Below are 12154 nucleotides of genomic sequence, written 5' to 3'. Positions count from 1 at the left end.
GGGACTACAACTCTTTATTTCCCTACTTACTTAAAGGGCATTTAGAATTCCAAGAGTTCACACAACAAACACTAGTTATGTTTAATGTTTTGCAACAACTCCATTTAAGTCCTTTAGTGTTGGAGTGCTGGGCTGCAGCTGAATGTGGGGACACTGGCCTGTGGCTGACTGGTCCCTGGAGGTAGGTTCACTCAGAGGCCACTGGACAGGGGCTATTTGAAGCATTTAGCTCTAAACACCACTGGGAATTTGAAAGGCCAGCCCCTCTCTCAAAAAGTACATGACCTGTGTGCGTGTTCATGCGTGTGTGCGTGTTCATGCGTGTGTGCGTGTTCATGCGTGTTCATGCGTGTTCATGCGTGTTCATGCGTGTTCATGCGTGTGTGCGTGTTCATGCGTGTTTGCGTGTTCATGCGTGTTTGCGTGTTCATGCGTGTTTGCGTGTTCATGCGTGTTTGCGTGTTCATACGTGTTTGCGTGTTTATGCCTGCGTGCGTGCTTATGCCTGCGTGCGTGTTTATGCCTGCGTGCGTGTTTATGCCTGCGTGCGTGTTTATGCCTGCGTGCGTGTTTAGGCCTGCGTGCGTGTTTAGGCCTGCGTGCGTGTTTAGGCCTGCGTGCGTGTTTAGGCCTGCGTGCGTGTTTAGGCCTGCGTGCGTGTTTAGGCCTGCGTGCGTGTTTAGGCCTGCGTGCGTGTTTATGCCTGCGTGCGTGTTTATGCCTGCGTGCGTGTTTATGCCTGCGTGCGTGTTTATGCCTTTGTTTATGCCTGCGTGCGTGCCTTTTGTTTATGCCTGCGTGCGTGTTTTATGCCTGCGTGCGTGTTTATGCCTGCGTGTGTTTATGCCTGCGTGCGTGCGTGTTTATGCCTGCGTGCGTGTTTAATGCCTGCGTGCGTGTTTATGCCTGCGTGCGTGTTTATGCCTGCGTGCGTGCGTGTTTATGCCTGCGTGCGTGCGTGTTTATGCCTGCGTGCGTGCGTGTTTATGCCTGCGTGCGTGCGTGTTTATGCCTGCGTGCGTGTTTATGCCTGCGTGCGTGTTTATGCCTGCGTGCGTGTTTATGCCTGCGTGCGTGTTTAATGCCTGCGTGCGTGTTTAATGCCTGCGTGCGTGTTTATGCCTGCGTGCGTGTTTATGCCTGCGTGCCTGTTTATGCCTGTTTATGCCTGCGTGCCTGTTTATGCCTGCGTGCCTGTTTATGCCTGCGTGCCTGTTTATGCCTGCGTGCGTGTTTATGCCTGCGTGCGTGTTTATGCCTGCGTGCGTGTTTATGCCTGCGTGCGTGTTTTATGCCTGCGTGCGTGTTTATGCCTGCGTGCGTGTTTATGCCTGCGTGCCTGTTTATGCCTGCGTGCGTGTTTATGCCTGCGTGCGTGTTTATGCCTGCGTGCGTGTTTATGCCTGCGTGCGTGTTTATGCCTGCGTGCGTGTTTTATGCCTGCGTGCGTGTTTTATGCCTGCGTGCGTGTTTTATGCCTGCGTGCGTGTTTTATGCCTGCGTGCGTGTTTATGCCTGCGTGCGTGTTTATGCCTGCGTGCGTGTTTTATGCCTGCGTGCGTGTTTTATGCCTGCGTGCGTGTTTTATGCCTGCGTGCGTGTTTAATGCCTGCGTGCGTGTTTGCGTGTTTAATGCCTGCGTGCGTGTTTATGCCTGCGTGCGTGTTTATGCCTGCGTGCGTGTTTATGCCTGCGTGCGTGTTTATGCCTGCGTGCCTGTTTATGCCTGCGTGCCTGTTTATGCCTGCGTGCCTGTTTATGCCTGCGTGCCTGTTTATGCCTGCGTGCCTGTTTATGCCTGCGTGCCTGTTTATGCCTGCGTGCCTGTTTATGCCTGTTTATGCCTGCGTGCCTGTTTATGCCTGCGTGCCTGTTTATGCCTGCGTGCCTGTTTATGCCTGCGTGCCTGTTTATGCCTGCGTGCCTGTTTATGCCTGCGTGCCTGTTTATGCCTGTGCATACACTACTGTTCAAAAGTTTGGAGTCACTTAGAAATGTCCTTGTTTTTGAAAGATTTTTTTTTTAAATTGTCCATTAAAATAACATCACATTGATCAGAAATACAGTGTAGACATTGTTAATGTTGTAGATGAAGAGGTGACTCAGGGATGCTGGCCTACTAGGCAGAGTTCCTCTGTCCAGTGTCTGTGTTCTTTTGCCCATCTTTTAATCTTTTATTTTTATTGGCCAGTCTGAGATACAGCTTTTTCTTTGCAACTCTGCCTAGTAGGCCAGCATTCCTGAGTCACCTCTTCATCTACAACCTTACCAATGTCTACACTGTATTTCTGATCAATTTGATGTTATTTTAATGGACAAAAAGTGCTTTTCTTTCAAAAACAAGGACATTTCTTAGTGACCCCAAACTTTTGAACGGTAGTGTACGTCCATGCTGTCTGTTTCTAGTTCTGATGTCACATGCACAAGTACAGGGAAATGCCTTTCTTCCCAGCTCTAACCCCAATAATGCAGTAATCAATAACAGTGTAATACTAAAAATAACTTACGGTAGAACAAAAAGACATGAGGAAGTACGTAACCATAGTACATACAGGGTCAGTTCCAGTTCCAGTGGAGTGAGAGGGGTAGATATGTACAGGGGTAAGGTGACTAGGCATCAGGATATATGATAAACAGAGTAGTAGCAGCGTATATGATGATTGTATGTGAGTGGGTGCATGAGTGTAGAGTCAGTATAAATGTGTGTGTGTTGTGTGTGAGCAAGTGAAGTGCGTGTGTGTGTTGTATTGTCAGTGTGTAGAGTCCTGTGAGGGTGCATAGAGACAGTGCAAAAATGTAAATAAATAAAATAGAAGGATCAACTCAGATGTAGCCCAGGCCAAACCTTTTCAACCTCCTGAGGCGGAGGTTCTTCACGAATATGCGTGTATGAGGGCCATTTTAAGTCCTTAGTGATTTGGACACCAAGGAACTTGAAGCTCCACTTCAGCCACCTCGATGGGAAGGTGCTCGTCCCCATTGTTTAGTATATGGAAGGTTGGGAACCAAACCCATCAAATTACACTGAACAAAAATATAAACACAACATGTGAAGAGTTCATCGCATGTTTCATGAGCTGAAATAAAAGATCCCAAGGATTCCCTGATTTTGTGCACAAATTTGTTTACATCCATTTTAGTGAGCATTTCTTCTTTACCAAGATAATCCATCCACCTGACAGGTGTGGAATATCAAGAAGTTGATTTAAACGGCATGATCATTACACAGGGGCACCTCGTGATGGGGACAATAAAAGGCCACTCTAAAATGAGCAGTTTTGTCACATAACAAAATGCCACAGAGGTTTCGAGGGAGCATTCAATTGGCATGCTGACTGCAGTTATGCCCACCAGAGCTGTTGCCAGAGAACTGAATATTAATTTAACATAAGCTGCCTCCAATGTCGTTTTAAAGAATTTGGCAGTATGTCTAACCGGCCTCACAACCGCAGACCGCGTGTATGGCGTCGTGTGGGAGAGCGGTTTGCTGATGTCAACGTTGTGAACAGATGTCAGCGTTTCCGCCGCCATCACCTCATATCGCAAGGATCTGTACACAATTCCTGGAAGCTGAAAATGTCCCAGTTCCTCCATGGCCTGCATACTCACCAGACGTTTCACCCGTTGGGCATGTTTGGGATGCTCTGGATTGATGTGTACGACAGCGTGTTCCAGTTCCTGCCAATTCCACAGGCCACAACCAACAGCTTGATCAACTCTATGAGAAGGAGATGTGTCGTGTTGCATGAGACAAATGGTGGTAACACCGGATACTGACTGGTTTTGTGTTCCACACCCCTACTTTTTTTTTTAAAGGCATTTGTCTTGTGAAATCCATAGATTAAGGCTTAATTCATTTAAATGGAATGATTTCCCTATATGAACTGTAACTTAGTAAAATCTTAGATATTGTTGTATGTTGCCTTTATTTTTGTTCAGTATATATTCAATGATATCTGTGTTCTGTTTAATGTGACATTTAACAAAGAAATACTTCAATCATACAGTACAATGACATAATTAGCAAACTTATTCAATGACAAACAGTAAAGCAGATAAAGCACAGTAAGAAGACTGCATATCTTGGTATATTTCTATCTGTGCGTTACCAGAAGCTTGACAAAGTAAGCTATACTACTAAGAGGATAATTCACAAAAACTCTTAGTAAATTTTACAATTTGACTCATGGCGATCATGGGGACGGGCTGCAGTATTGTATCCCTCCTCATGGAGGAATAAGCCCTGTAACCAGGCCTGTTTCTGTTGATTATTGTATCCCTCCTCATGGAGGAATAAGCCCTGTAACCAGGCCTGTTTCTGTTGATTATTGTATCCCTCCTCATGGAGGAATAAGCCCTGTAACCAGGCCTGTTTCTGTTGATTATTGTATCCCTCCCCATGGAGGAATAAACCCTGTAACCAGGCCTGTTTCTGTTGATTATAGTATCCCTCCCCATGGAGGAATAAGCCCTGTAACCAGGCCTGTTTCTGTTGATTATTGTATCCCTCCCCATGGAGGAATAAACCCTGTAACCAGGCCTGTTTCTGTTGATTATTGTATCCCTCCCCATGGAGGAATAAGCCCTGTAACCAGGCCTGTTTCTGTTGATTATTGTATCCCTCCTCATGGAGGAATAAGCCCTGTAACCAGGCCTGTTTCTGTTGATTATTGTATCCCTCCCCATGGAGGAATAAACCCTGTAACCAGGCCTCTTTCTGTTGATTATAGTATCCCTCCCCATGGAGGAATAAACCCTGTAACCAGGCCTGTTTCTGTTGATTATTGTATCCCTCCCCATGGAGGAATAAGTCCTGTAACCAGGCCTGTTTCTGTTGATTATAGTATCCCTCCCCATGGAGGAATAAGCCCTGTAACCAGGCCTGTTTCTGTTGATTATAGTATCCCTCCCCATGGAGGAATAAGCCCTGTAACCAGGCCTGTTTCTGTTGATTATAGTATCCCTCCCCATGGAGGAATAAGCCCTGTAACCAGGCATGTTTCTGTTGATTATTGTATCCCTCCCCATGGAGGAATAAGCCCTGTAACCAGGCCTGTTTCTGTTGATTATAGTATCCCTCCTCATGGAGGAATAAGTCCTGTAACCAGGCCTGTTTCTGTTGATTATAGTATCCCTCCCCATGGAGGAATAAGCCCTGTAACCAGGCCTGTTTCTGTTGATTATAGTATCCCTCCTCATGGAGGAATAAGTCCTGTAACCAGGCCTGTTTCTGTTGATTATAGTATCCCTCCCCATGGAGGAATAAGCCCTGTAACCAGGCCTGTTTCTGTTGATTATAGTATCCCTCCCCATGGAGGAATAAGCCCTGTAACCAGGCCTGTTTCTGTTGATTATAGTATCCCTCCCCATGGAGGAATAAGCCCTGTAACCAGGCCTGTTTCTGTTGATTATAGTATCCCTCCCCATGGAGGAATAAGCCCTGTAACCAGGCCTGTTTCTGTTGATTATAGTATCCCTCCCCATGGAGGAATAAGCCCTGTAACCAGGCCTATTTCTGTCCATTCATGTCCTACTCATTACAACACTGTTCCTCTTTCCTGCCATAACTCTCTCAAGTTGCTAGGTAGCAGACAGTCTCCTCTCCACAGAGGATGTCAGTGTGTGTGTGTTTCAGTATGTGTGGGCTAATGTGTTAATCCAACCAGACAGAACTTCAGCCCTCCTAAATGACCTGAAGAGGATGGGGGTGGGTGGGTTGACGAACGGTGTAAAATGGAGCGATAAAAGAATGGAAATTGGGAGAGAGACGGACGGAGAGAGATGGAGAGAGAGACCCCCCACCGGAAAGAAAAAGAAAGTGAACCCATCTGTGTTTACATAAGGGGTTTGGCTCCAAGATGCCAGACACTAGTATGGGGCAAAGATAAACACTTGTTTTCTGTTAAGCATCAGCTTGTGTGAGTTTTCCCGGTCTGTTGGTAGTACGAGACAGTACGATGGAGCCAAACTCATCACCATCAGAGAGTCTCTAGCTCTTCAAAGTACAGAGTGAGTGAAGTGTAATGGACAGGAGAGATAGATGAAAGAAAAGCGAGAAAGACAAAGATGTGATTTTCTCGTGTCCCCTTTCCAACAGTATTCTCTAATGAGGATGTAGGGTTTGATCATATTCAGGAGCTTTTTGTTTCCAAGTCCCGTGCCAAAAGGAACACTTTCTCTATGGTTCTCTCAGGTTGTGTGGCCTCACAGTGAAAAAGATAGTGTAGAGCACAGGCCAATGCAATGCCAGGTGTTTATTATGAAATGTATTACATTTTACCTTCTTCACACTACTGAGCCAAGGCTGGGCTGGGCTGAGCTGGGCTGAGCTGGGCTGGGCTGGGCTGAGCTGGGCTGAGCTGGGCTGGGCTGGCTGAGCTGGGCTGAGCTGGGCTGAGCTGGGCTGAGCTGGGCTGAGCTGGGCTGAGCTGGGCTGAGCTGTACTAGGCTGTGCTGGGCTGTACTGGGCTGAGCAGAGCTGGGCTGAGCTGTACTAGGCTGTGCTGGGCTGAGCTGTACTGGGCTGAGCTGGGCTGAGCTGAGCTGGGCTGAGCTGGGCTGAGCTGAGCTGAGCTGGGCTGAGCTGGGCTGAGCTGGGCTGGGCTGAGCTGGGCTGAGCTGTACTAGGCTGTGCTGGGCTGTACTGGGCTGAGCTGTACTAGGCTGTGCTGGGCTGAGCTGTACTGGGCTGAGCTGTACTGGGCTGAGCTGTACTGGGCTGAGCTGAGCTAGGCTGAGCTGTACTGGGCTGAGCTGTACTGGGCTGCTCTGGTTACGCATCCACCATAGTTGCTGGATCCAAGCAGAAAAGGAGAATGTGTGGAGAAAATATCTGAGCCAGAACAGTTCAGGTTGGCATGAGTGTTTTTCTGAACCTAGGATCCAGTCCTGAAGTTTGGGTGGCTCTGTCCATGTTGAGATTGCTAGAGAGCAGGAGGAAACTATTTTAAAACCACTCAGAGGTTCAGATGGTAACATAAGATAAAGGCATTTATTTTCTAGGTGGTAACATTTAGCTCTTTTCTCATGACAAACCGAGCATTTAAGATTTGGTTCTGGATTCCGAGATTACATTGTGCTTGAACAGCCATTTTGTTTCTCTCTGTCTCTCTGCAGAAGGACGTGAAAGATGTGTTCACAGCCATCACCTTTGAAGTGGCCTACACCCTGGGGAAGCATGTGGTGGATGGACATCTTGACAATGACCTGCCTGCTCTCACACCTGTACTACGCTGGAAGAAAGGAGACAAGATAGCAGCAAAGAATGAGGTAACAGGCTTCAGTTGTTGTGTTGCCTGTATGTACGTTGAATGAGGAAACAGGCTTCAGTTGTTGTGTTGCCTGTATGTATGTTGAATGAGGAAACAGGCTTCAGTTGTTGTGTTGCCTGTATGTACGTTGAATGAGGAAACAGGCTTCAGTTGTTGTGTTGCCTGTATGTACGTTGAATGAGGAAACAGGCTTCAGTTGTTGTGTTGCCTGTATGTACGTTGAATGAGGAAACAGGCTTCAGTTGTTGTGTTGCCTGTATGTACGTTGAATGAGGAAACAGGCTCATACTTGAGTAAAAGATACCTTAAAAGTGAAAGTGAAAGTTGCCCAGTAAAATACTACTTGAGTAGTAGTATGTATTTGGTTAATGTCTAATGTATTTGGTTTCAAATATATACACTGCTCAAAAAAATAAAGGGAACACTAAAATAACACATCCTAGATCTGAATGAATGAAATATTCTTATTAAATACTTTTTTCTTTACATAGTTGAATGTGCTGACAACAAAATCACACAAAAATGATCAATGGAAATCAAATTTATGAACCGATGGAGGTCTGGATTTGGAGTCACACTCAAAATTCAAGTGGAAAACCACACTACAGGCTGATCCAACTTTGATGTAATGTCCTTAAAACAAGTCAAAATGAGGCTCAGTAGTGTGTGTGGCCTCCACATGCCTGTATGACCTCCCTACAACGCCTGGGCATGCTCCTGATGAGGTGGCGGATGGTCTCCTGAGGGATCTCCTCCCAGACCTGGACTAAAGCATCCGCCAACTCCTGGACAGTCTGTGGTGCAACGTGGCGTTGGTGGATGGAGCGAGACATGATGTCCCAGATGTGCTCAATTGGATTCAGGTCTGGGGAATGGGCGGGCCAGTCCATAGCATCAATGCCTTCCTCTTGCAGGAACTGCTGACACACTCCAGCCACATGAGGTCTAGCATTGTCTTGCATTAGGAGGAACCCAGGGCCAACAACACCAGCATATGGTCTCACAAGGGGTCTGAGGATCTCATCTCGGTACCTAATGGCAGTCAGGCTACCTCTGGCGAGCACATGGAGGGCTGTGCGGCCCCCCCAAAGAAATGCCACCCCACACCATGACTGACCCACCGCCAAACCGGTCATGCTGGAGGATGTTGCAGGCAGCAGAACGTTCTCCACGGCGTCTCCAGACTCTGTCACGTCTGTCACATGTGCTCAGTGTGAACCTGCTTTCATCTGTGAAGAGCACAGGGCGCCAGTGGCGAATTTGCCAATCTTGGTGTTCTCTGGCAAATGCCAAACGTCCTGCACGGTTTCGGGCTGTAAGCACAACCCCCACCTGTGGACGTCGGGCCCTCAGACCGTTTGAGCAGACACATGCACATTTGTGGCCTGCTGGAGGTCATTTTGCAGGGCTCTGGCAGTGCTCCTCCTGCTCCTCCTTGCACAAAGGCGGAGGTAGCGGTCCTGCTGCTGGGTTGTTGCCCTCCTACGGGCTCCTCCACGTCTCCTGATGTACTGGCCTGTCTCCTGGTAGCGCCTCCATGCTCTGGATACTACGCTGACAGACACGGCAAACCTTCTTGCCACATCTCGCATTGATGTGCCATCCTGGATGAGCTGCACTACCTGAGCCACTTGTGTGGGTTGTAGACTCCGTCTCATGCTACCACTAGACTGAAAACACCGCCAGCATTCAAAAGTGACCAAAACATCAGCCAGGAAGCATAGGAACTGAGAAGTGGTCTGTGGTCCCCACCTGCAGAACCACTCCTTTATTGGGGGTGTCTTTCTAAATGCCGATAATTTCCACCTGTTGTCTATTCCATGTGCACAACAGCATGTGAAATGTATTGTCAATCAGTGTTACTTCCTAAGTGGACAGTTTGATTTCACAGAAGTGTGATTGACTTGGAGTTACATTGTGTTGTTTAAGTGTTCCCTTTATTTTTTTGAGCAGTGTATATATTTTTTACCCTTATTTAACTAGGCAAGTCAATTAAGAACAAATTCTTATTTTCAATGACGGCCTAGGAACAGTGGGTTAACTGCCTTGTTCTAGTGCAGAACGACAGATTTTTACCTTGTCAGCCCGGGGATTCGATCTTACAATCTTTTAGGTTAAGTCCAACGCTCTAACCACTAGGCTACCTGCCACCATATAGTTAATTATATACTTAACTATCAAAAGTAAATGTAATTGCTCAAATATACTTAAGCATCAACAGTAAAAGTCTAAATTCTTTCAAATTCCTTATATTAAGCAAACCAGATGTGTAAGGTTCTTGGTGTAGTGGTTGCGAAGTCAGGCGCAGGAAGCAGAGAGTTCAGGGGAGTGCTATTTAATGCAGTAACGGCGAACATAAGCCACCACACGAAACACAAGGGCTCACACAAACCAAATGCCCCAAACACGGGGACTTAAACAGTCCAGCAAAACCCCATGAAATGGGAAACACGTAAACCTCACACAAACCCCACACAAGTCACACAAAACAATCCCGCACAAAGAGCAGGCGGGCCTTTGGTAATTATAGCCCGACTAATCAGCCTAAACACAACACAGGTGAAACTAATCAACAGAAAGTGGGAAAATGATCAGTGGCAGCTAGTAGGCCGGTGACGACGAACGCCGAGCGCCACCCGAACAGGAAGGGGAGGCACCTTCGGTAGGAGTCGTGACAAGATGGCACCATTTTCTTGTTTATTTTATTTTATTTGCGGATAGCCAGGAGTACACTCCAACACTCAGACATCATTTACAAATGAAGCATGTGTTTAGTGAGTCCGCCTGATCAGAGGTAGTAGGGATGACCAGGGATGTTCTCTTGATAAATGTGATCGACCGGCTCAATTTGGTCTTATCTATAAACATTTGAAATTGTGTTTTTTACTTTAAATACATTTAGAGACTCATAGCTAGAAAATTGTATATCATACACTCCAGTTGAACAATGGCAAAGTAATTCTGTTTTGAAAATTGATTAACTTGTAACCTCACTTTTGAGAAAATGGTCTTTAAATCTCTTTAACGATTCAGATATGAGGCCATGTACTAAACAACCAAAGAATTCAAGACTAAAAGCATTATACAATGGGTGTGTTCATAAGTTTAATCTGGAGTGCCAGAGTGTGCTCTGGGCATTCGTAAACTCAGAGCGTTGTCAGATTGTACGTTTGTAAATTCAGAGTGTTTCGCTCTAAGAGTGTTCAGAGTGCACACTGGACGCTCTGGCTGAGGAGCAGGGTTGATCCGAGCGTTCAGTCCTAACAGCAGTCAAGCACCCAAGCTAACTGGCCAACGTTTGCTAGCTTGAGAGCTACTTCCAGACACAAATGAGAGAACACCTCACTCTGACCATTTTACTTGCCCTAGCAGAGCTGGTTAGGCTGGCAACAATTTAATTGTACTTTATTGCCAATGTTTACTGACGCTGGCCATATTCAACGAGTGTTGAGTGTTCGTAATTTCGTCAGTTATTCTGCGCTCTGGCACACTCAGACGAGAGTACTCTGAAATAAGAGTAGATAGCCAGAACACATTTTCCAGCTACGTCTATCAGCAGATGTCGCAGTGACATCATGAACATTCTATTGAAATATTTACTTGGATATTTGAGTCTTTTGTTAAGACATGTAGCTAGCTGAACAATGGACCATAATCCCAACTCATGACGTTATTACCCTGCATGAATCTGCAGGTAGCTAACCAACCAGGTTCAATGTTAGCTAGCTAACATTATGCTAAACTAGCAAAGCAAATGCCTCTGAGATATGTGTAATATTACTACACAGATCATGCACATCACATTAGCTAGCGAGCCAGCCAGCTAATGTTCGCTAACTAGTTAACGGTACACTAATGACTTCCTGACACGTATAATATCTGAACATTTTGCTAGCTAGACTATCTTAACCGCTATACATGGATGGACGCTTCTCCCTATCACGGATGCCAAGGTTGCCCTTAGTTTGAAGATAGGTGTTTTCTCCATCTCCTTAACTATCATACTCTACTTCCACTGATTTCAAAACTTGGTCCTCCATAAAGTGGAGAGCAACACTTATGCAGCTCTACTACGTGATATCTTTCTAAAAAAAGCCACGTTAGAAAGGGTTACCTACACATACTGACCAGCTCAAATAAACAGAAGCTGCTACATGGCAGACCAATCTGAACACATCTCTCGGCACGTCCAACCCACCCATTATCTCAGCCAATCATGGCTAGCGGGAAGGTTGCTGACTTTTTCTGTGGCTAAACCGACATCTGCCTAGTTTCCTGAAACAAATCACAAATGTGTGAATTAGACCATTTTCCTGTCCTGCTAAGCATTCAAAATGTAACGAGTAATTTTGGGTGTCAGGGAAAATGTATGGAGCAAAAAGTAAAATATTTTCTTTAGGAATGTAGTGAAGTAAAAGTAGTAAAGTACAGATAACCCCCAAAGTATTTTCACTTAAGTACTTAACACCACAACCTATATGTCTGTTGATTGAGATAACAGGCTACAGTTGTTGTGTTGCCTATATGTAGGTTGAATGAGGTAACAGGTTTTGTGTTGCCTATACGTAGGTTGAAATACTCACACACAACATAATGTAGTGACAACACCTAGCAACCTTACTAAGAGTTTTGGTGTAACAGCTAAGGTGTTTGATTGACAGTCGCTGGACTCAGATTTGAGTCCAGGTCTGATTTACCCCCCGAAATCACTCCAATACCATTGTTTTATTCTGGATCAAAATGGAGCTTAGGTAGTGGGAGTGGCGGGAGCGTGGCAGTGGTCGGAGCCAAGACTTTTCAATGCTGAAAAATCACTGAGTCTATCAGAGTTTAATTTAAATATACAGTATATTAATTTCCTCTAAGTTGTAGGAATATTTTAA

At 45.8% G+C, this 12154-nt stretch overlaps 1 protein-coding gene across 1 annotated transcript in view; it reads left to right on the top strand.

Annotated features, from left to right (window-relative positions):
• itga9 (integrin, alpha 9) overlaps positions 1 to 12154 on the top strand; it is a 163867-nt gene that overhangs the window by 106224 nt on the left and 45489 nt on the right. Inside the window, exon 16 of the mRNA XM_029685347.2 lies at positions 7117 to 7269. Within this exon, the coding sequence (XP_029541207.1) occupies positions 7117 to 7269 (153 nt within the window). The remainder of the gene's footprint in view (positions 1 to 7116; positions 7270 to 12154) is intronic.

Source organism: Oncorhynchus nerka, linkage group LG16 (genome assembly GCF_034236695.1).
Source record: "Oncorhynchus nerka isolate Pitt River linkage group LG16, Oner_Uvic_2.0, whole genome shotgun sequence".
Lineage (NCBI taxonomy): Eukaryota > Metazoa > Chordata > Actinopteri > Salmoniformes > Salmonidae > Oncorhynchus > Oncorhynchus nerka.
This window is presented reverse-complemented; position numbering and strand designations above follow the sequence as displayed.